The 25452-nt window shown below is 48.1% G+C and overlaps 1 protein-coding gene across 5 annotated transcripts in view; it reads left to right on the top strand.

The window, feature by feature from the left end:
* The window catches only part of LOC145347908 (electrogenic sodium bicarbonate cotransporter 1-like), a 169244-nt gene that overhangs the window by 143072 nt on the left and 720 nt on the right, over nt 1-25452 (top strand). For 3 of the 5 annotated variants that reach the window (XM_080195903.1, XM_080195886.1, XM_080195878.1), the window contains 8 exons: nt 2425-2538; nt 5507-5668; nt 10041-10219; nt 11208-11280; nt 12397-12465; nt 13294-13467; nt 15317-15475; nt 25253-25332. In XM_080195903.1, coding sequence (XP_080052029.1) covers nt 2425-2538; nt 5507-5668; nt 10041-10219; nt 11208-11280; nt 12397-12465; nt 13294-13467; nt 15317-15475; nt 25253-25332 — 1010 coding nt within the window. Of the gene's footprint in view, nt 1-2424; nt 2539-5506; nt 5669-10040; nt 10220-11207; nt 11281-12396; nt 12466-13293; nt 13468-15316; nt 15476-21219; nt 21299-25252; nt 25333-25452 lie in introns of all 5 variants that reach the window. The other 2 variants (XM_080195912.1, XM_080195894.1) reach the window with 1 other exon arrangement.

The following is a 25452-nucleotide window of genomic DNA, read 5'->3' as shown; positions in this document are numbered from 1 at the left end:
AGAGCTCTGCAATGAGGATTTACCATTTACACTCCCCATGTTACTGGGGAGTCTCAACTCACTCCAAAACCTTCCAGAACATCAGAAGCAAATTAAAGGAAGAAACATAGACAACAGGAGCAGGAGGAGGCCATTTGGCCCTTCGACTCAGTTCCACCATTCATCACCATCATGGCTGATCATCCAACTCAATAGCCTCATCCTGTTTTCTCCCCATAACCTTTGATCCCCAAGTGCTATATCCAGCTGCCTCTTGAATACATTCAATGTTTTGTCATCAACTATTTCCTGTGGTAATGAATTCCACAGGTTCACCACCCTTTGGATGAAAGAACGTCTCCTCACCTCTGTCCTAAATAGTCTAACCTGAATCCTCAGACTGTGACCTCAGGAACCTTGAAGTATCTTGAATAAAAACAGAAAGTGCTGGAAATTATCAATAGATCGGGAGAGAGAAACAGAACGCATGGGAAGGATTCAGTGTGGGCAATGGGGGGAGGTGCTTTCACCCAGAGCTCTGGGAACCCTACACTGCGTCTTCCTGGAAGACGTGACTATCCTGAGGTCACCAGACTCTTCCCTGGGCTCCCACCTGATTGGGCCCTTCCCTGGTAGTTGACAGACAATCAGTGCCGGTAGCGCCACTGGGAGCTGTGGCCACTGCAGGCATTACACCTGAGGATCATCAAAGGATTCCCAGATAGTGAGGTGAGTGGGTAGGATGGGAGGTCATGGGGAGGGGGGATCATCGGATTAGGGTACGCAAGGTGGGGTGTCAAGAGTGAGGGCAGAGGCGGGACTTCCTGCTCGAATACCACCAACACCTCAACTGGCCGCTTACTGGGTCTCCGTCAGCGAGGCTGTTGTGAGCATTCCCACCCTAGGGGGAGGCAAGAGGGCGGCAGGATCTCCTCCCTGCATCCTCCCCGCTGATCACACAACTCTACCCGTCCCACCTCCAAACCTCCCTCCCCGAGGGGGTTGGGGGACTCGGGGCGGGGAGGGTGCAGGAGGTGAACATTAAATCCCCTCCCGGCCCAATGACCTTTCACCAAATCCCTCTCTGCAGATGCAGCTTAACCTGAGCGCTTCCAGCGTTTTAGTTCAGACTTCCAGCATCCGCAGTATTTTCCTTTTGCAGCTACGGAACCCGCTCCAGTCGGAAAACATTCACTTTACATCCAGTGAATTGTTGGAAACAAACGCAGCAGCCAGTTCGTGCATGGAAAGATCCCACAAAGCTGCTGTGTCTGGCTGCGAGGATGGTCAGGGAGGGGCAACAGGCGGGGATAAGGTTTGGTCAGCATTGCAGTGTTAGTGTAGACCGCTTTACACAAGACATTATATAACGGTTCCCACAACCTCAGGACAGTCCAAAGCCCATTACTGTTGATGAAGTGCTTTGGGGTTGTTGTAATGTCTCCGGAGCAGCATCAATTAGCGCACAGCAAGCTCCCACAAATCGGAACGTTTGTTCCAGTGACGTTGGCTGAGAGATAAACATTGTCCAGGGTGCCAGGGAGGACTCTCCCCTCCCACACTCACAGCTCCTCTAAGTAGTGGCCATGGGACATTTTCATTCACTCCAGAGGGCAGTGAGACCTCAGTTTAACATCTTATTGGACAGCTCGGATCTCTCTCAATATTGCCCTGAGAGACCCGGCTCGGATTTGGTCTCCAATATTTTGAAGTGGATGTGAAACTAACCGTCTACTCAGGACAGAGTCCAGTCACTGGACTACAAGTGACAGACACACAGATCTATTTGCTCAACTAAAAGCTTTTGATCCGACATTTGTGAGTCGATTTAACTCTGAGACTTGCATCAGCATCTCACCACCTGTGTAAAGTTTGGTCTGATTGCAAGGTTAGTTTAGAAGTGTGGGGCTTAATTCAAGAATCCCCAGAAATGAAGGATGGGGTGGCACAGTGACACAGTGGTTAGCACTGCTGCCTCCCAGCACCAGGGACCCAGGTTCAATTCCTGGCTTGGGTCACTGTCTGTGTGGAGTTTGCATGTTCTCCCAGTGTCTGTGTGGGTTTTCTCCAAATGCTTTGGTTTCCTTCCACAGTCCAAAGATGTGCAGGTTAGTTGCATTGGCCATGCTAAATTCTCCCTCAGTGTACCCAAACAGGTGCTGGAGCGTGTCAACTAGGGGATTTTCACAGTAACTGCAGTGTTATTCTAAGCCTACTTGTGACTAATAAATAAACTTTAAACTTTAGTTCCATTGAGCTGTCTCTCACTCTGCCTAGCGACAGAGTTTCACTGGTAGGTACCTCACCTTTCAGAACTTACACTTGGGGCGAGGATTGGACATCTCAGAAGCTGACCAGATCTCCCACACGCTGGGATTGGATAGTCTTCTTGTTGTGTGTGGGATTCTTGATCATTCATTATTCTTTTGCTTCTCTCCCTATCAGATCCGAAAGCTGATCAGTGACTTTGCCATAATCCTAGCCATTCTGATCTTCTGTGGACTTGACGCTCTGGTTGGAGTAGACACACCAAAACTTATTGTGCCAAGCGAGTTCAAGGTTGGTGAGATTGTTCTAGACAAATATGACCCTCTTTCTCTGCTCTCCATCCTTGCTTTTGAAACACTACATTCCTCCAAATCGCATTCTTCAAATTGGACAGCTGTGATTATGTCTATTTGTACTTTTTATGGTGTATTGATTTTGCAACTTGACTAGAGAATATCCTCTTCCATGATTGGGAATAACGCAGGCTCCAAAATGTCCCAAAATGGAGAACAATGTGGATGGACCTGGCCTGTTCAGCCCAACTATTACGAACAGGAGCCCCAAACCAGACGAATGTAACAGATTTGAAGAATATGCATTCTGCTTTGTTAGATTCCAAACCATCCTTCAAATTTAAGGAGGGATATATTGGCACAGAGGGAGTGTGACAAAGACTCACTTGGCCAATCCCAGGGATGGCGGGAATGACCAACAAGCAGAGATTGAGGGGATGGGCCCAGAGTTTAGAGGAATGAGAGGTGATTGCATCGAAATGTACAAAATTCTTACAGCACTCGACAGGGTAGATGCCAATGTTTCTCCTGGATTTGTTGGGGGGGTGGGGAAGGAAGGGTGGGGGGAGAGGAAGGGTGGAGGGGAGGGGCATCCAGAACCAGCAGTCTCGATAGGAGGTAGAACATTCCGGCCAGAAATGAGGAACAATGTCTTCAGTCAGATCATGGTAAATCTTTGGAATTCTCCAGCCCAGAGTGTTGGCAGTTATTGAGTATGTTCAAAGCAGAGATTAATAGATTTATAGATACCAGTGATTTCCAGGGATTTGGGGATAGTGTGGGAAGATGGTGCTGAAGTAGAGGATTAGCCATCACCTAGTTAAACAGTGGAACAGATTCAATTAGCTCCACCTTCTTCTATGTTCCTAAATGTGACTTTTCATTGTATTGAATCATGAAGAACAGAACCATACAGCCCATCATACCTGAATCACAGAACCCCTACAGTGCAGAAAGAGGCCATTCGGCCCATTGAGTCTGTACCAGCTCTCTGACAGGTATCGTACCCAGGCCCCCGTCACCTCACCCATTCTGCTCTGACCGTACTGAATGATAAAGCCGGCTCGAGGGGCAGGTGTTTAAAAAGTATTCAGGAGAAAGAGGGGTGGATTATAACAGATAAAGCAGTGGGAGCCAGTTTTAGCAGAAATTTTTACAAGGATGTTGCCTGGATTGGGAGGCATGCCTTATGAGGATAGGTTGAGGGAACTCGGTCTTTTCTCCCTGGAGAGACAAAGGTTGAGAGGTGACCTGATAGAGGTTTATATAATGTTGAGAAATATAGATAGCCTCCGAGAATCCACCCTATTTCCCAGGGCTGAAATGGTCACTACGAGAGGACACAGGTTTAAGGTGCTGGGGAGCAGGTACAGAAGAGATGTTAGGGGTAAGTTTTTCACTCAGAGGGTGGTGAGTGAGTGGAATCGGCTGCCGTCGGTGGTGGTGGAGGCGAACTCGTTGGGGTCTTTTAAGAGACTTCTGGATGAGTGTATGGGATTTAATAGGATTGAGGGTTATAGATAGGCCTGGTAGGTATGGATATGATCGACGCAACTTGTGGGCCAAAGGGCCTGTTTGTGCTGTAGTTTTCAATGTTCTAAATTCTCGTTGATACTGTGAAATGATTTATGCTCCCAGTATCAATCTCAGCACAATACAACCCGAGGGACATCGCTGTAACACTGTTCCCCATTTCGGAACCTCACAGAGCTTTGTTTGCAGTCAGTGAAGTACTTTCGAAGCTCACAGTTAGTGCAATGGTCCTCCACTCATTTCCCCACCTCTTCCAGCCTTGTGCTTTACCCTTTAGTTATTCACAGGAGCCTTTGATTCCACTGCAATGAACAATGTGACTCGGATTACAGACTGCATGAGATGGATTCCCTACGGCCTGGATTTTATAGCCTCCCGTGGTGGGCTTTGAGTCGGGGATGGGATTCCCTCTGGGCTCCTGCTCCCCTGACCCAGATGCCATTTTGAGGTGGGGGTGGGGTGGACAGGAAGGTCTTCCAGCCAGCCTCAAGTTTCAGGCTGGAGGGTGGGAGATAAAATCAAACACTGGTCTCAAACTCAGGAGGGAGTGGGGGGGGACACCTCCAAGAGACGCCCCCATCTGCCTGGAGGCTCCCTCCCCTCATAAACCGGACACCCCCAGACCTCCATAGCCTTCCATCCGGCCCGCCACCACACCCCCAACCTATCCCCCATCACCCAGTGTCCCTTCCCCCCCCGCTTGTCCCCCAGTTACCCACCTGCCTCACACCCGAGGTGTGGTCATCCTCAGATTAAATCACCAGCAGCCAATGGTCATGTCGATGATAAAAGGTATGGATAAAGTAGACGTGAAGCGGATGCTTCCTCTTGTGGGGCATTCCAAAACACGAGGTCCTAGAATGATTTTGGGAGAATTGCAGTCCAGGTCTCCAATCTCATCCCGCAGAGCGAGGGGTCCCAGTGCTTGGAGATCCTACGCTCCAAGAATCGGGTAATTGGAGAGTCCCCAGGAGATTTCCTCAAAGGGGGTCAGGGATGAGGAATGTCTGAGGATAAGGGGCAGCAAATTTAAAACAGTTGAGGAGAAACTATTTCTCCCAAAGGGTTGTGAATCTGTGGAATTCGCTACCCCAGAGTGTGGTGGATGCTGGGACAGTGAGTCAATTTAAGGAGGAGGTAGACAGATTTTTAATTGGTAATGGGGGTGAAGGGTTATGGGGATGAGGAACATATCAGCCATGATCGAATGGCGGAGAGGACACGATGGGCCGAATGGCCTAATTCTGCTCCTATAGCTTATGGAACGTATGTAAGACTGTGGTGACTTTACCTTCACCTATTTATCAGCGGGAGTGGCCCATGAGGAGCTATCGGGCTCGACAGGAAGTGTGTTGCAGGAAGCTCTGTTGCCATTGGCGGCGGTGGTTATGGTTTTGGTCGCTGTCTGGTTGACTTTGTTATTCTCATTCTAGCCGACCAGTCCAAACCGAGGCTGGATTGTGCCGCCGTTCGGGGGTAACCCATGGTGGGTGTGTCTGGCGGCCGGACTCCCTGCTCTGCTCATCACCATCCTGATCTTCATGGACCAGCAGGTCACTGCGGTGATCGTCAACAGGAAGGAACACAAGCTGAAGGTCAGTAATCTCGCTGTTGCATCATACAAAGCAGAAGGAGGACGTTCGGCCCTACATTCCTGTACTAGCACTGTAAAGAAGCTATCCACCTAGTCCCACTCCTCCTGCTTTTTCTCACAAATCCATACGAATTTCCCCTTTTCAGATATTTATCCGGTTCTCTTTTGAAAGTTCCTCCTGAATCTGCTTCCACCGCCCTTCCAGGCAGCGCCTTCCAGATCGCAACAACTCGGAAATCTCCTCACCCGTCCCTCGGCATTTCTACCAGTTATGTTCAATCTCTATCCTCTGGTTACTGGCCCTCCGACTAGTGGAGAAAACTCCTCTTCTCTTTCTCTATCAAAGCCTTAGATCTTTTTGAACCTCCAGTAAATTTTCCCCTAAACTTTCTCCTCTCTGAGGAGAACAATCCCAGCTTCTCCAGTCCCTCGACATGTCTGAACATTCCTCATCCCCGATCCCATTTGAGGAAATCTCCTGGGGGCTCTCCATTCACCCAATTCTTGGAACGTAGGAACCCCAAGCGCTGGGACCCCCTCGCCCCACAGAATGAGTTTGGGGCCCGAATTCGCCCAAAAGAATTCTAAGTGTTGAATTTGGGTGAAAACTGGAGGAGATCACACTGTTTTTTTTTCAGTGGGAGTTTCAATATGAATCTCCCACACTCTGTGCACTGCAGAGTGCATTAGTGTGATTCACTCCAGAATTCAGGGAGTGGGGCCTATCCCCGTCCAGTCAGCCCCAAGATCAGCGCATGTGCAGTGACCCCGTCCACCCGATGGCTGGCCAGCCCCGTGACCCCCACGTGGTCTGATCCCTGGCCCCGCCTGACCATTTCTGTCCCGGCCTTCACCCCTCCTCCCAGCCTGAAGCCCTGATCTACCCCCCCCCCCCCCCCCCCCCCACCCCGACCTTGCTCGGCATCCCTGATACCCCCAGCAGGCTGACCCCCCCCCCCCGATGGCTGACCTCCCTCTCTCCCCCATGAAGAGTGGCGGACCACTCCCATCGATTGCCCCATGAGGTCACCCCTCCCCACCACCTCCTCGGCCCTGATGGGCAGTGCCAAGGTGCCACCTGGGGTCCACTGACCTCAGGCGGGATTTTCCGCTCTTGGGGGCCGGAAATTTCCGCCCTCTGTCTCAGGAGTCCGCAAACTCAAAGCAAATAAATGGAACATAGCAGCAGGACTCGGGGCGAGAACGATTATCCCTGACAATTAAACAGCCATGAGTCGGACTAGTTGGCAGATTATCTTGGTCGCACGGTGACATACCTTAATCCGGCTCATTTCATTCTCCGGCTACGGAAGGTTGACATTAAAGCCGTTCTTGGCAATTGGCTCCCGTTTCGTGTGACTCCCATCAGTGCAGCCAAATCCCCCCAGTCTGTCACTGCAAATCTCAAGGTTGGTTTGGCATGAGCCTCAGAGTGCCATGAGTTCATGGGAAATGGAAGAGAACAAAGTATTCTGCTCAAACAGGATGATGGAAAGTCTTATTTGAATTCCCTGACAGGCCATACATTTTTCCAGTTTAAAAGAATGAAGTCAGTGGTGAGGAGACTGAGAGACGATTTGAGCTGCTCTCCTGATTTGCCCCAGTGTATTTCTCTGGAGCTGCCTTGGTCGTTTTTTTTTATTCTTTATAAATTCTTCTCATTGATTGCTCACAAACTCCATCGATCTTCCTTTCAACAGAGAGGGCAGTGAGATGTGGCTGCGTGCCCCTCAGTAACTCTCAGTACGTTCCCTGCTCAGTAAAAAGAGAACAGGCTGAGCTTGAATCCAGGAAGTGGATCTTTAGCTGGAAATAAATCCCGGGAGTGGGAACAGGGCCTGTGATAGAGACAGCACAATAAATATCGACCCGTAAAGGCAGCACTTGTGTTCAAAAGAAAGAACTTATGTTTACACCATGGCCTTGCTGAATTCCAAAATCATTTTACAGCCAAAGAAATACTTTTGTATTTGATTTTTGATTTGATTATTGTCATATGTATTAACATTTAGTGAAAAGTATTGTTTCTTGCGAGCTATATAGACAAAGCATACCATTCATAGAGAAGGAAACGAGAGAGTGCAGAATGTAGTGTTACAGTCACAGTGAGGTGCAGAGAAAGATCAACTTAATGTAAGGTAGGTCCATTCAAAACTCTGACAGCAGCAGGTAGGAAACTGTTCTTGTGTCGGTTGGTACGTGACCTCAGACTTTTCTATCTTTTTCCTAATGGAAGAAGGTGGAAGAGAGAATGTCCGGGGTGCGTGGGGTCCTTAATTATACTGGCTGCTTTGCTGAGACAGCGGGAATTGTAGACAGAGTCAATGGATGGGAGGCTGGTTTGCGTGATGGACTGGGCTACATTCACGTCCTTTTGTAGTTCCTTGTGGTTTTGGGCAGAGCAGGAGCCCATACCAAGCCGTGATACACGCTTTCTATGGTACACCTGTAAAGTAATCTGCGGTGTAAAAGAGCAGGAAATCTGACAATCAATTTGCACACAGTAAGTTCTCACAGACAACAGTTAACAAGGTTACCATATCTTTTGATAAGATACTGCCTGAAGGATAAATATTTACAGCACATTAAGGAATGCCCCTGCTCTCTTTTGAATAGTGACTTCTACTCACATTCACCTGAAATAGCAAACAGGACCACGCCTGGAAAAGAGCACTTCTGACAGCGCAGCGCTCCCTCAGCGCTGACCCTCTGACAGTGCGGCGCTCCCTCGGCGCTGACCCTCTGACGGCGCGGCGCTCCCTCAGCACTGACCCTCTGACGGCGCGGCGCTCCCTCGGCACTGACCCTCTGACGGCGCGGCGCTCCCTCGGCGCTGACCCTCTGACGGCGCGGCGCTCCCTCGGCGCTGACCCTCTGACGGCGCGGCGCTCCCTCGGCGCTGACCCTCTGACGGCGCGGCGCTCCCTCGGCGCTGACCCTCTGACGGCGCGGCGCTCCCTCGGCGCTGACCCTCTGACGGCGCGGCGCTCCCTCGGCGCTGACCCTCTGACGGCGCGGCGCTCCCTCGGCGCTGACCCTCTGACGGCGCGGCGCTCCCTCGGCGCTGACCCTCTGACGGCGCGGCGCTCCCTCGGCGCTGACCCTCTGACGGCGCGGCGCTCCCTCGGCGCTGACCCTCTGACGGCGCGGCGCTCCCTCAGCACTGACCCTCTGACGGCGCGGCGCTCCCTCAGCACTGACCCTCTGACGGCGCGGCGCTCCCTCAGCGCTGACCCTCTGACTGACAGCGCGGTGCTCCCTCAGCGCTATAATCAACCTAGATTTTCTGACTCCCTGGTGAGAGGCTGATGTTGACTAACTGATAATTGCCATGTTGCTCTAGAATGTCCTGGGGGCTTCACAGATGCACCATAGAGAACATTCTTTCTGGTTGTATCATAGGTTGGTATGGCACCTGCTCTGTCCGTAGACTCCTTCAGTCTAACCTTCTCTTCCTTTACCCCTCACTATGGTAATCTTATTCAGAGCTGTGAGGATACATTGCCTTTAGGAAATGTAGTTGACTCATGTTTCTTATGCAGGATCTATCTTAGACGATTGTTTTATTATCGGTGCTGTTTTGTCTGCATCTGCCAGCCTTTGTTGTTACTGCAGCAGTATAATTGCTCTTAATTGCTGGAATGTTTGTTTTAGTCTCGCCTAATGCTGTTCTGTTATTTTAGTGTTTACCCCTGGGGTTTTGCAGAGAAGGACTTGATTGTGTTAATTGAAGAAAAATCAGATGGCTGAGTGGAGCTCGGCTTACATGGAGAAATCAAGCTTTGTCTGCTACTTGGGATCTTTAGAAGTTGCTTTCCCTGTGTCTCTTTTTGTCTCTGGATTTCGAGACTGGGATCTTCCGGGAAATGAGTTTCTTCCTCTAAGATTCTGCTGTTTGGGAGTGGATCTTTCTTTGGAGGCTGCTGTACAAGAGTCAGAAGACTGGTGGTGTGTTTGGATCTCTGTCCAGAGGCGCTAAAATCCAGAAATCTAGCATCCAAATGAGCACATCTGTTTTTGTGTTGATTCAAAAAAGGAATCTATGTCTATGAGAATACTGCTTACATTGGAACTACAGCAATAACCGGTTGTTAAGAATTACACCTTGCCATATTTAAGTATATCTAACTGGTAAAAATTATGCCAATTCTTTTTGTTATATTTTAATTTTGTTAAAAATAAAGTTTGTTTTGATAAGAGCTCCCTAATCACATCTGGAGCGAAATACCTTAGTACCGAAATCAAAATACTTTGGGGTTTAGGTTAACTCTGTAACATATTTTGGAGTTTCTGATCTGGTTGCCAACATGACCTTTCATTCCCCTTAAACGCAACATTAATAAACCGGAACTTATTTCCTCTTTTTTTTCTAGAAAGGGGCTGGCTATCACCTTGATCTTTTTTGGGTGGCCATTCTCATGGCTCTTTGCTCCTTTATGGGATTGCCCTGGTATGTCGCTGCCACTGTGATCTCCATCGCACACATCGACAGCTTGAGGATGGAGACAGAAACATCGGCACCTGGAGAGCTGCCCAAGTTCCTGGGGGTCAGGTAGGAAACCTCTCATTTGCTGCTCCTTCATCAGGTGAGTCACCAGATACATCGATGACATGTTCTTCCTTTGGACTCATGGTGAACAATCACTGAAACATCGATATAATGACATCAGCAAGTTCCATCCCACCATCAGACTCACCATGGATTACTCTCCGGGATCGGTTGCATTCCTGGACACACGCATCTCTGTTAAGGACGGTCACCTCAGCACCTCACTGTCCAACAAGCCCAAGGGTAACCTCACGATGCTCCACTTCTCCAGCTTCCACCCTAAACACGTTTTAAAAAAAACTCATCTGATGAAGGAGCAGCGCTCCAAAAGCTCATGATTCCAAATAAACCTGTTGGACTTTAACCTGGTGTTGAGAGTCAGGTAGGAGAGATACCAGGCCCTGGTCTGGGTCTATTAACTGGTCCCTTCCTGAGGTTAGAAGGAAGTGATTTTTCAGTATGACTTAGTGTAAAAAAACTTTGGGATCCTCAGCAGCCCATTGAGTCAGCTACTGGTATGTAGCAGCCAATTTATACACAGCAAGATCCCACACTTGTAATGTAACAACCAGATATTCTGCTTTCGCTGGTGTTTGTCTGAAGGGTAAATCTTTGGCAACACTCTGAGGAGGACTACACTGATCTTCTCCCAAACTATCATGGAATCCACTTCACCCGCCTGAGATAGTAGGCAGAACCTCAGCATGATTGTAGCGCCAACAGTGTGGCATTCCCTCAGCGGACCGGCAGCCTAGATTCTGTCCTCAGGTGTCTGGACTGGGACTTGTACCCGTGACTATCAGAGTTAAGAGGTGAGAGAGTCGGACGCTGAATCCACCCAGCAGATCCCTGCTCGCTTTGTAATAATAGGAGGGGAATATCCTCAGAAATGACAAGTTTGTTTGTAAAGCTTTGTATGTTTTGCCTGAAGTGTCACTTCCCCATGTTTTTACCGTGCTGACTTTACTGAATCCTCTTTGTCCATCTACAGGGAACAGCGAGTGACTGGAACTATTGTCTTCATCCTAACTGGTGTTTCTGTCTTCATAGCTCCCATACTGAAGGTAGTATATTTAAATATTGCTTAATATATAATCACATCTACACACAGACACACATGTACACCCACAGACAAACACTCATACACACACACAGATACACACATACACACACACAGATACACACACACACACACAGATACACACACACACACACAGATACACACACACACACACACTCACACACATGTTCACACACATACACACTCCCACTCTCTCTCACACACACAATCTCCCACTCAGACATAAACACTCACACACTCACACACACACACACACACAGACACTCATACACATTCACACACATTCACACACATTCACACACATTCACACACATTCACACACATTCACACACATTCTCTCGCACTCTCGCACTCTCGCACATACACACAGACATACATGCACTCACACACACGCACATGCACTCACACACACGCACATGCACTCACACACACGCACATGCACTCACACACACGCACATGCACTCACACATATACACTTATACACAGATTTTAAGTAAAATCTGTTCTAATGATGATGGTTTTATCCCACCTGTTTTGATTTATAAATTTGGATTGGTTTATGATTGAATACTATGAAAAGTTGAAGCAGAATTCATTTACTTGCTGCCGACTAAACTCGGTTTAAAAATGCTCACTCTTGTTTTCAACTTCCTCCAAGATCTCAGCCCTCTCTTTACCCCCTCGCACTCCGGGATCTCTGCCCTTACTGTATCCCCACTTCCTGCAACACTCCGAGATCTCTCCCTCCTCCAGTCCTGGCCTCTTGAGCATTCCCGATGTTAATCACTCTACCATTGGTGACCAGGCCTTCAGCACCTGGGACCCAACTCTGGAATTCCCTCCCTAATCCTCGCCATCTCTTTATTGCTCTCTCCTCTGATAAGATGCTTCTTCTAAACTACCGCCATGACCAAACATTTGGTCGCCTATTGTAATATCTTCTTCTGTTGCTCGATGTCACATTTTGTTTTAGAACGGCCCTTTCGAAGCATCTCGAGATGTTCCGGATGTTAAAGGTGCTATATAATAGAAGTTGTTGTTGTTGTTGTTCTCAGTGACTGTTTGCTCAGTGTCTGACTGACTCCTTCCTTCACTCCAGTACATCCCAATGCCAGTGCTTTACGGAGTTTTCCTGTACATGGGAGTTGCCTCTCTGAAAGGTGTACAGGTGAGTAACTGTAGGGGCAGGAGAAGGCCATTCAGCCCTTCGAGTCTGCTCCACCATTCATTTTGATCATGGCTGTTAGCAACGTGCCAACCATTTCCAAGTAAAGTTCCAGAGAAAATGTCTGATAATTACTCGTCAACATTTTCAACTGCCAAAGTTATTTTGACTAACTGTTGTGTGAAAATGACCTGAGAAACAGTTATCTCAGCATGAGGCTGTAAATCATTTCAACGCAAATCGCCCTCCTCTCCTCACCCCCCCACAACACTAAATAATGAGATCACAAGGCCTGGCATTTTGTTACACAGACGGGGTCTTGTCCATTGGCCAGGGAGCTGTGAGGAACCCTCTTTAATCCTATGAAGGAGGCCCAATGGAATGAAGTGCTTCTCAGGCACTCAGTTAGCCACCACTGGGCCTACACAGCGGTTGAGGCCCATGGGGGCAGATGCCACGCCCACCAAAAGGTGTGGCCAATCAGAGGCTGACAGCACTGCACCCACCCAAGGGTCAGCTTCGTGGAGGGGCCCCCGTGCCACAGGTGAGTGAGGGCAGAGTGGTGACACCTAACAAGGGAGGGACACCTGTCCTGAACCCGGGAGGCACCTGGCAAACCTGACAAGTTTTGCTGGGCAGCTTTCCAAGGGTGCAAGTGACCCCTCTGACCTCTGTCCAACCCCTGAGCCACCACTAAACCTCACTGGACTCAGGGATAATGCTCATTATTGATCCTAATAACATGTTCCACTGGGAATCCTGCACAGGGGAGGTTTTATCTGCGCCGGGAGTTGGTTACAGGGCCGGGGTTAAAAGATTTTGTCCTTTCAGTTCATGGACCGATTGAAGTTGCTTCTGATGCCACCAAAACACCAGCCAGACTTCATCTACCTGCGTCACGTCCCCCTGCGGAGAGTTCACCTCTTCACCTTCATCCAGGTCATCTGTCTGGCCATGCTCTGGATCCTAAAGTCAACCGTGGCGGCCATCATCTTCCCAGTCATGGTAAGTTACTCCATGTTCCGCTCTCCCTCCTGCCTCTACTCTGCAAACCTCACCTCCTCCCTCCCTCCCTCCCTCATCCCTCTGTTCCTCACTCCCTCCCCTTCTCCGGTACAGGGGTGGAATCGCGACAAGACGTTCCCTAAATCCCGCGAGTTCAGGATCCCAAATTTCTCGCCTCACCCGGGTGGAATCGCAACCCACACCTTCTCCCCTCGGAGTGGGTCAGTAGCCGTGCTCAGGAGGGGCAGTGGACAGAGCGACACTGCTTGAGGGACAGCAGTCCACATCAGGCCTGGGTTAAGGAGGGAGGACTTTGTGAAACACCACAGCCAGAATGAGGATTGAACCCACGTCAATGGCGCCATCCTGCATCACATCCTAGCTACCCCCACCCCCCCCACCCCCGCTCCACTAACCGACCCCACCCCCACCTGCCCTGGGGTTGTGAATACAAAATAATAAATGGTCAAACGGCAAAAATGAAATACATTTTGTGACAACCCAAAGACCCAGATCAATGTGACTGGAAGCAAAACCACCAGAAATGTTGTCGTTTGCTCTGACCAAAACTGCAAGTGGACAGGGATGTCCTGGGGAACAGTGAACGTGATATTAAACTCTGTGTTATTATTAATCCCCCTGATTCTGAAGTTCCCCAAAACTGTTCACACATTATTGGCCCGTAGAAATTAAACACACTAAGTAACTATCCTCATTAAATAAAGGTTTTGTTTAAAGGTGTCAGTTTGCTGGGGTGAAGGGGTTAAATGCTTCCAATAAAACGTAAGGCAGATTTTAACCACCTTTACACAATGTGCAAAGTAAGTGGCCTTCCAGTTGGAGAAACACATGATTGATTTTTAAATCAGATATTCAAGACATCAGTCCATACGATATAGAGGCAGAGTTAAGCCATTCGGCCCATCGAGTCTGCTCCACCATTCAATCATGGCTGCTATGTTTCTCAGACTCCTGCCTTCCCCCTGTAATCTTTGATCCCCTTACCAATCAAGAACCTATCTGTCCCTGTCTTGATGTGGAGATCCCGGTGTTGGACTCGGGTGGGCACAGCGAGAAGTCTCGCAACACCAGGTTAAATTTCAACAGGTAGCACGAGCTTTCGGAGCGCTGCTCCTTCATCGGGACTCACCTGTTGGACTTTAACCTGGTGTTGTGAGACTTCTTACTGTATCTGAGTCAATGACTTGGACTCCACAGCCTCCTGTGGCAATGAATTCACCACCTTCTGGCTGAAGACATTCCTCCCCCAGACGTTATTCTGTGATAGGCACAAGAGGGGATGTTAAAATCGGGAGCCTGTGGCTTAGAGCTTTAAATATCTCAAAGTCTGAAACTCTTCAATCCCCTTCCTGAATCTCACCACCTCCCCCTCCCCCTTTAAGAAGCTGTTTAAAACCTCCATCACTGGTCAGGTTTTCGGTCAGTTCTGCTAATATCCCCTTATATGGTTCAGTGTCAGATTTTCTTGACGCTGGCAGTCAAGAAAGTTTGACACTGAACCATATAAAGAGATATTAGCACATCTTGTAACCGTGTAAGGAGATATTGGCTCATCGTAGCACTGATATTAGCACAGATCAGTCAAGAAAATCCCTCTTGGCTTGGAACATTTCATTACGCTGAAGGCGCTTTCTAAATACAAGTTGCTGTTATCATTGTTGGGATTGTATTGAGTTTTGAGGGGCTGTATCTCAGAGCTCGTCATCTGTTGACTGCGAGTTGGAAACTAGAAGCGGGGTTGAGCCTGAAGCGAAATCCTCCGTGCCCTCGAGCGTTTCCGATTAATGCTTTGGTATTTGACAATGGGAATTCCCCTCCTGGCCCGCAGATCCTTGCACTTGTCGCTGTTCGAAAGGCAATGGACTACATCTTCTCCCAGCACAACCTCAGCTTTCTGGACGACGTAATTCCAGAAAAGGACAAGAAGAAGAAGGAGGATGATAAAAAGAAGAAGAAGAAACTCAGTGCGGACAGTGATAACGAAGATGTAAGCAATATTTCGCCTGCAAACCGATACATACTGAGATCCATTACAAAGGCAGCTCCATTTCTAGTTTAAATGCACAGTGATTGGATGTTAATCTGTTTCTCATTGACTAATCCGAATTGAAACGCTCAGTTAAGCATTTAAAAATAGTACAGGTGGATTAGTTTTCCCAATCCTACGCAATCATCCTACACAAGAGAGGTTTACAGGATGGAGGAGGCTATTCATCCCATCATATCCATGCTGAAGCTTAGTCCCACGCCCTCGCTCCTTCCCATTGCTCTGAGCATTCCATCCTTGATGTGGAGATGCCGGCGTTGGACTGGGGCAAACACAGTAAAAAGTCTGACGACACCAGGTTTAAGTCCAACCAATTTATTTGATAGTAAACTCACTAGCTTTCGGGGTTAGTCCCTTCGTCAGGTGAATGGAGAGTTTCTGACGAAGGGACTAACCCCGAAAGCTAGTGAGTTTACTATCAAATAAATTGGTTGGACTTAAACCTGGTGTCGTCAGACTTTTTACCATTCCATCCTTCACAACTCTTTATCCCGATCTCTGTTTTGAAAGTTATTTTTGAATCTGTGCCCACTTTTTTCAGGCAGCTCCTTCCAGATCCCAACAACTCACCGTAGGAAAAAAATTCTCCCCGTCCCACCTCTGGTTTATCTGCTAATTTTCTCAAATCTCTGGTTGGCGACCATCCTGCCAGTGTAAAGAGTTTCTCCTTATTTATACTTTGTAACTGATTGTTAAAGTTACAACACTGGCTTCTACCCAGCTACGTGCAAAATTATCCGGGTATGTCCTGTTCCCGGGAAATAGGACAAATCCAACCTGGCAAATTATCGCTGCCATTAGTCTACTCTTCGTCATAAGTGAAGTGATGGGAGGGAGTGTGTTGGAATAGTCCCCACTTGCCTGGATGGGTGCAGCTCCAATAACACTCAAGAAACTCAGCACTATCCATAGAACATAGAACCCAGGCCCATCGAGTCTGCACCACAATCCCACCCAGGCCCTGACCCCATATCCCTACATATTTTCCCGCTAATCCCTCTAACCTACACATCCCAGGACACTGAGGGACAATTTTAGCACGGCCAATCAACCTACCCTGCACATCTTTGGACTAAGCTTGATTGGTACCCCTTCCACTAACATTTGCTCCTTTCGTGTGTACCATCAGCAAGATGCGCTGCAGGAACTCAGCAAGGTTCCTTGGACAGCGCCTCCCAAACCCACAAGCACTCCCATCTAAGGAAAGGGCAGCAGATACCTGGGGACACCACCACCTGCAAGCTCCCCTCCAAGCCACTCACCATCCTGAGTGGGAAATATATCAGCTATTCCTTCACTGTCGCTGGGTCAAAATCCTGGAACCCCCTGTCTAACAGCATGGTGGGTGTACCTACACCACATGGACTGCAGCAAGTACAAGGCAGCAGCTCACCACCACCTTCTCAGGGGTAATTAGGGATGGGCAATAAATGCTGACATTCAGTAAATGAATTTTTATCAATGTGGTAATTAGCTTTCCTACTAATTACAGATAGAACAAAACATAGAACAGTCCAGCACAGTACAGGCCCTTCGGCCCTCAATGTTGTGCCGAGCTATGTCCAAACCCAAGATCAAACTATCCCACTCCCTATCATTCTGGTGTGCTCCATGTGCCTATCCAATAACCGCTTGAAAGTTCCACTATCACAGCAGGCAGTGCATTCCACACCCCAACCACTCTCTGAGTAAAGAACCTACCTCGGACATCCCTCCTATATCTCCCACCAAGACTGTCTTTAAAAACGCAGCAACTGGTGTCTGAATAGATCCAGGAAGCAATGTACCAGTGAGTTATTGCTGCTGTTTGAGATGTTTTCTACATTAAAGGTATTATATAAATTATCCAGCAGCAAAATATTGCAGGTGCTGGGATCCCAAAATAAAAACAGAAAATGCCGGAAAATCTCAGCAGGTCGGGCAGCGTCTGTGAAGAGAGAAACAGAGTTAACATTTCCAATCCAATTCAACTTCTTCAGTGCAGAAGGAGGATAGAAACAGGGTCAGTTTGAAAGTGGGGAAGGGGAGGAAGACTAAAAAGGAAGGGTGGCATGGTGGCACAGTGATGAACACTGCTGCCTCACAGCGCCAGGGACCCGGGTTCGATTCCCAGCTCGGGTCACTGTCTGTATGGAGTTTGCACGTTCTCCTCATGTCTGCATGGGTTTCTTCCAGGTACTCTGGTTTCCTACCACAATCCAAAAGACGTGTTGGTTAGGTGGATCGGCCACACCAAATTGCCCCTTAGTGTCAGGGGGATGAGCAGGGTAAATATGTGGGCCTACAGGAATAGGGGCTGGGTGGGATTGTGATCGGTGCAGACTCAATGGGCTGAATGGCCTCCTTCTGCACTGTAGGGATTCTATGATTCTATGTCTGGGATAGGGTCGAGGGCAGGAGAGATTAAATAAAAAAGACGTCTTGGAATAAATAGCAAATGGTTTTAGTAAAGAAAGCCAAGTGTTTGCCCAGAGTGAGTGTGAATGACAAGCTATAACCAGATTCAGACCAGCATGTGGCAACTAACAGGATCAAAATAAAGAACAGGATTCATGGTCTGAACTTGATGTCGAGTCTATAAAACTGTAAAGTTCCCACTGGAGGGTGAGGTTATGTTCCTCGAGCTGGTATTGAGCTTTATTTCATCATTGCAATAGACCGAGGGCAGGTATGTGAGTGTGAGAGCGTGAGTTAAAATGTCAAGCTACCCAAAATTCAGGCTCAGGATTCCAGATGTCCTTTAGGGAAGGAAATCTGCCGTCCTTACCCGGTCTGGCCCACATGTGACTCTAGAGCCACAGCAATGTGGTTGACTCACAGCTGCCTGCCAAGGGCAACTAGGGATGGGCAATAAATGCTGGCCAGGCAGTGATACCCATCTTCCACAAAGGAATAAAAAAACATTGAATGGAGGTGTTCCACAAAGCAGTCACCCAGTCTGAGTTGTGTCTCTCTAGGGTAGAGGGAACCACACTGTAAGCGGCAGATACTGGATGTTAAATTGAAAGGAGTGCCAGTATTTCATTGCTTCACCAAGACTGGGGCCTTGGAATGCAATGTTGCAGATGCTGGAAATCTGAAATAAAAAGCAGACAATGCTCCTCGGACCTGGCAGTATCTGTGGAGAGTTAACGGTCCGGAATTCTTCAACCTCGCCTGCGGGTGGGGTTCTCCAGTCCCGCTGCAGTGAACGGAGACTTGGCTGAGCGCCACATTTTCCATCCTCGCTGGCAGCGGGTACCGGGTTGTGAATGGCTTGGAGATTCAGGACAATGATCTTACGCCAGGGTTAAAAACAATGCTCCCTGGGTCCGCAACTCTGTGAGACAAACACGATTAGTTTTAAGCTGTGACACCCTGGTTGTTCCCATGATGAACCTTAAAGAGCCCTGACAGGATACATTGAGCTGGGCCGAGGCAGATTGTTCTGACAACATCAAAGTCAGGTCAAGGGCATCACCACCATTACTTTTCCTCAGGAATCCACAGAACCCCTGCAGTGCAGGCGTCCATTCAGCCCATCGGGTTGTACCGACCCTCTGACAGAGCATCTTATCCAAGCCCTTTCCCCACAACCCCACACATTTGCCCCCACTAATCCCGTAACCTACAGATTTTTGGACACTAGGGTCAATTTAGCACGGCCAATCCACCTGATCTGCACATCTTTGGACTGTGGGAAGAAACCGGAGCACCCGGAGGGAACCCACGCAGACACGGGGGAAATGTGCAGTCTCTACACAGACAGTGACCCGAGGCTGGAATCGAACCCAGATCCTTGGCGCTGTGAGGCAGCAATGCTAACCACTGTTTTTACATTTGAAATGCTTAGTTCCACCCTGTCCCTATTTTGGACTGAGAATTATGGTTGCCAACTCTGATTAGAAGTAACAGACTTTCCATTTTCCAATTGGCTGATTCTCGATTGTCAGTTGGGCAGCCTATTTTTCTTCATCTCTGAGAGCTTCAATGCCTAGAAACTAGGCTTTTTTTCATATCGCTGTGATTTTGCTCTGACAGTTTTGCTTGTGGCAACGTCCGACAGTCTGGATCACGGGAGATGCCAGGCTATTTCTGATGAGAATGCTGCTGCTGCAGCTCCTCCTCCTAGTTACTGGGAAGAGAGTTCATGTTAGGCCCAACTTGACGTTTGCCTCCTTCTCTCCTGTTTGAGAAATAGCCTGGAAATCTCCCAAACTGAGATTACAGACTGCAGCGGTTCAAGAAGGCAGCCCACCGCCACTTTCTCAAGGTGCACTGAGGGGTGCACTAGCCCATATCACTCACATCCCTATAATCAACAAGAAGGAAGTGACGAGGTCTACCATGCAAAATCTGTACAATGCCATTGGTGAACATTCTTGTTGGTTGCATTACTAACACTCGTCAAGGCAACAGTGAGGAAGAAATTCCGATATTAACCCCAAAACATCAGGGGATTAGCCTTGAAGAATTTGATTCACAAATTTGAAGTGGTATAATGGTTAGCACTGCTTCCACACAGCACCAGGGACCCGGGTTCAAAACCCGCCTCGGCTACTGTCTGTGTGGAGTTTGCACGTTCTCCCTGTGTCTGCGTGGGTTTCCTCTGGGTGCTCCGGTTTACCCCCACAATCCAAAGATGTGCAGGTTAGGTGGATTGGTCATGGCAAATGCGAGTGGTTATGGGGATAGGGCTTGGGTGGGATACTCTGTCAGAGAGTTGGGGCAAATGCAGTGGGCCAAATGGCCACCTTCTGCACTGTAGGGATTTTATGGCTATATGAGGTATAGAAGATGATGGCAAAGTCTGAATGTATCAGTTTCTTTGGGAAATTCTGAGCTGAGATCAGGTTCAAGAGGAAGGCACATTGTACCAGGTTTCCTGCAGACATTTCAGATGCTGAAAATGCAGTTACTGTTATTCTAAGAATTGTATTAAAGCCAGAAGTCTTAATTGTTAACATAATATGCCAGTTTTCCACGTGCTGTGTTGTTGCTGTTTGTTTAACATATCCTCTGAAATGTTTTGCAGTTTTGAGTCACGTTTCTGCTCTGTCTTTGCGACCATGGGCTGTGAGAAGCTTTGTTACACTCCAGTCTAGCCAGCCTCTGATTCTGCCACATGTCATCACCCATCCTTATAGTCTCCATGTAACCCTCAAAGCCGTGTAACTCTGCTGGTACCACCAGGCTGTGCCATGTTTCCTCCTGCCGGTTTCTGCAAACGTAGCTCTTCCATTTTTCTTATCTGTCCCCGTTCCACACACCTCGCCCAAACGAGATTTCCTCTGAGGAAGCAACTAACAAGTGTTACATTTTTCAGCTGTTTCTTGTTCCACTCTGAACCCACCAGGAAAGAGCAGAGTTTGGGCTGGTCAGTGATAAACTGTCATACACGCTGATATAACACACAGTCAAACTCATTATCAGCACGGAGACTAAGAACATTGATGTTGTTCAGTTGACAGATTACAATCTGAGCTGGCCCGCCTAACAGTAACACTTAGAAGAAATAATAAGAGGATAGCAAATATGTTCAAGGCTTATTGTTGATCTCTGAATCTCTAAATCCTACACATGACAGACAAATCCCTCACCAATCTTCAGTGGTCAGCGATGTGTCAATTCACAATCAGTATTTTTTGGTATTTTCCAATTTACGGTTGAGTATGTTTAAGCATTGTACACCATTTCCTTCACAGTCTGATTACCCATATTCAGAAAAAGTTCCTGCTATTAATATTTCAATGGATTTGATGGAACAAGAACCCTTCCTAAGCAGTGAGTAAAACATTCTGCCTGCCTGACTTCCATTCATTTCAGTGAGAACTGCCTTGTCATTATTTTTTTTCCTTACCCTTTTTGATCTGATCCACATCAAATGGTGCCTCTGGCTGTCTGACATTCTCTGCATCTCTCTCTCCCTTCCCTTCCCTTCCGTGCCTCATACGAATCGTTGCAGCCCTGAGCCGTGGGGTTCTCCAACAATCATCAACTAACTCTTGCTTCACTGCAATTTAATCAAATTCTAACCGTGCTCCTTTTGTCTTCCTTTTGCTGTCATTCACTTTGCGGTTCAGGTCAGTTCATTTCTTTAATCTGCTCACCAGCTCTTTCTCCTAATCAGAGCACAGAATGGGTATTTTTATAACACAGTGCTCACGCCCTGACCCCAGTGAAGCGGTCAGGGTGCGAGTGCAGATGGGTTTTTGCGACAATTGTTTGTAGCCGCCTGTTAAAGGTGCGCTGGGCAGTGATCTGTGGCTTTCCAATATCGCTTTGCAAACCTGTTGTTCAGTCTGCAGCCTCCCCACACAGCCGGGGCACGGAGCTCTGCCCAACATGTTGTAGGAAAACCATGTGCTGGTTATACATGTAAAACATTACCCCTCCACGTACCCTCCCTGCTTATAAAACCATGGCTGAACTTCCACATGGATCCACTTCCCCACCCTCTCCCCATATTCTTCAGTGGACAAACATCTATCAGCTCTAACCTGGAATAGCTGAGCCTCCAGACACCTCCAAGGGGGAGGATCCCAAAGTCTTGCCACCCTCTGAGCGAAGAAATATCTTTGCAGTCCTAAAAGGCCAACTCCTTATTCAGGGAAGATTATAAAGAGGGCACTTACTCACCAGGTCCCACCTGTGGCCATTCATAGCATCATGAATTGCACCAAAATCATTGTCGGTCCATAGGAGATGAAGCAGTCGTGTTGATTTGATTTATGATTGTCACATGTATTAACATACAGTGAAAAGTATTGTTTCTTGCGTGCTGTACAGACAAAGCATACCATTCATAGAGAAGGAAAGGCGTGCAGAATGTAGTGTTACAGTCATAGCTAGGGTGCAGAGAAAGATCAATTAGTGCAACGTAGGCCCATTCAAAAGTCTGATGGCAGCAGGGAAGAAAATATTCTTGAGTCAGTTGGTACGTGACCTCAGACTCTTGTATCTTTTTCCCTACGGAAGAAAGTGGAAGAGAGAATGTCTGGGGTACATGGGGTCCTTAATTATGCCGACTGCTGTTCTGAGGCAGTGGGAAGTGTAGACAGAGTCAATGGGTGGGAGGCTGGTTTGTGTGATGGATTGGGCTTCATTCACTACCTTTTCTAATTTCTTGCGGTCTTGGGCAGAGCAGGAGCCCAGACCAAGCTGTGATACAACCAGCTTTCTATGGTGCAGCTGTAAAAATTGGTGAGAGTCGTAGTTGACATGTCAAATTTCCTTCGTCTTCTGAGAAAGTAGAGGTGTTGGTGGGGCTTTCTTAACTATAGTGTCGGCATGGGGGGACCAGGACAGATTGTTCGTGATCTGGATACCTAAACACTTGAAACTCTTGAAACTTCTACGATTTCTATTCCATTTTGATTTCTACAAATCTAGTCCAAATTGAAGTTTTATTGCGATTTCAATCTTTTATGATGCCGTGGGCTGGAGGGTGGGTCCACTCCTTCCCAAGGGGTACACATTGCGCTCCCCATGACAATTTTAGATGAAAGTTCAGCACATGGTTTCCCAGAGCGTGAAGGCTACACTGTGTGCAGGAGGATCCATAATATTGACAGCATGTGGAAGACCCCAGCAGGTAGGTGTTCTACCAGATCACTCACATTTGAAGTTCTGCTCTCTTAATTATGTGTTCTAGCCACGGTCACTGAAATTGGTGTTCCTGCATCTAAACCTGCTTATTCAATGCCTCTAGAATATGCACACAGCGTCTGAGGAGATATTTCGATTGTTGATGGGTCACCATTCTTACTCGTTTGTTTATACTAAATGTTGGGTTTATTGGTGCTAAAACACGAACGACATTCTGAAGGTGTTGTGCCCCATTCAGTCTCGGATCGCCGCGCTGCTCTGGGTGAATCCTGCCACTCTGTACAGATGGTGAAACTGGTCTGTGATTATTGGCCTGGCCCACCTTCCCACCTCGATCTGTGTTCGAGTGTAGGCTGTACTGTGCGGATGTATGGAGGACATTGGGTCCTGGGTGTGACTAAACCAACTTGCTGGCTGGGGACACTGAGATCGAACCTGGGTGGACAATAAACCAAAGCCCTTTGGCCATGTGGAGTAAGTCAGTGGATTTGATAAACACGGGCTTCACACTTTAACTAACAGACAAACTGAAGACTGATTTGTAAATGAGTGTCGCACACAGGACTCCTGTGACAAGGAGTCAGTGGGGCGGTAGGTCTGTTAGCCCACCCAGCTACACTGGGGCAGTCTCTCCTGCAACTGGATCACAAAAACCCAGATAAAAATCCAGATAATGGGCTGACAGAATCAACACAGAAGGAGGCCATCTGATCCATCGTGCCTGTGCTATCTCTTTGAAAGAACTATCTAATTAGCCGCACTGCCCACTAATTTTTTTTCCCCATAACCCAGCCCTTTCTACGAGTTATCCCCTTTACAAAGTTCTGAATGAATCTCTCTCGCCTTTTCATGCTGTGTTCCAGATCACAACAACTCAATGTGTAAAGAAAATCCATGGAATCATCAAAACCCTACAGTGCAGAAGGTGGCCATTCAGCCCATCGAGTCTGCACCAACCACAATCCCAGCCAGCCCCTACCCCCATAAACTCGTGCATTTACCCTAGCTGGTCCCCCTGACACTGAAGGAGAATTTAGCATGGCCAATGCACCTAACCCACACGTCTTTGGACTGTGGGAGGAAACGGAAACACCCGGAGGAAACCCACGCAGGTATGGGGGGAGCATGCAAACGCCACACACAGTGACACGAGCCTGGAATCAAACCTAGGTCCCTGGCACTGTGAGGCAGCAATGCTATCCGCTGTGCCACCAGGCCACCTACATATTCTCCTCATCCCTGGTTCTTTTGTCGATTATCTTCACACATGTCAAGATCACGTTGCACTGTTTAATGGCCTGGTCAGTGAGAGACAGGAGCAGTGAGATCATGGCCTCCCATCCCTTGTAGGTAGAGCTTGGAACAGGAAATGAGAAGTATATTATCATAGAATCCCTACAATGCAGAAGGAGGCCATTCGGCCCATTGAATCTGCACCAACCACAATCCCACCCAGGCCCTTTCCCCATGCATTAACCCCACTAATCCCCCTGATGCAAAGGGGCAATTTCAGCATAGGCAATCCACCTGAACTGCATATCTTCGGGCTGTGGGAGGAAACCGGAGCACCCGGAGGAAACTCACGTAGACATTGGGGGGGGGGACGTGCAAACTCCACACAGACAGTGACCCGAGCCGGGAATCGGACCTGGGTCCCTGAAGCTGTGAGGCAGCGGTGCTAACCACCGTGCCGCCATTATTCACTGATGAACATTCTATACCGTCCTTTACTCCAGTCTCACTGACCACTGACCCTCCTGTCAGTAGAAGCAATTTCACCTTATTTACTCCATCAAAACCCTTCATGGTCATGAATGCCTTTGATTTGATGTCCCCTTAACCTTCCCTGTTCAAAGGAGAACAATCCAAGTTTGTTCAAATCTCTCCGCATTATCTGAAGTCCCCTCACCCCGATATCATTCTAGTAAACCGTGTCTACACCATCTCCAAGGCCTTGACATTTTTCCTACAGGGTGGAGCCCTGAGTTGGAGTACACTGGATTTTATAAAAACACGCACGAACAATAACAGGCAAAAGTTCCACCCCTTTGGGTTTTACTTTGCATAGATCAGTAGCTTCAGAATTCAGTCAGTACCTGCAGTAACTAACTGTGTCCCTGTTTAATTCAGGAGAAAAGCCCCCGATGTTCCTTGAACGACATACGTCATGCTGACCCCATACCTTTCTATCAGCCAATCACAATGCCAAGGTAAGCAGTCCTCCTCATTGCCGAGTCGAGGTTACAATGGGCACTGACTCAGGCGTGCTGCTGGAGAACAATGTTTCTGACAAATTGATTAATCTGTTCTAAAGGTCTTGAGGAATTTAA

Source organism: Carcharhinus amblyrhynchos, chromosome 1, assembly GCF_965287045.1.
Source record: "Carcharhinus amblyrhynchos chromosome 1, sCarAmb.v2.hapA, whole genome shotgun sequence".
In the NCBI taxonomy this organism is placed as follows: Eukaryota; Metazoa; Chordata; class Chondrichthyes; order Carcharhiniformes; family Carcharhinidae; genus Carcharhinus; species Carcharhinus amblyrhynchos.
Note: the sequence above shows the minus strand (reverse complement) of the source record. Positions and strands in the feature narration are given on the sequence as shown.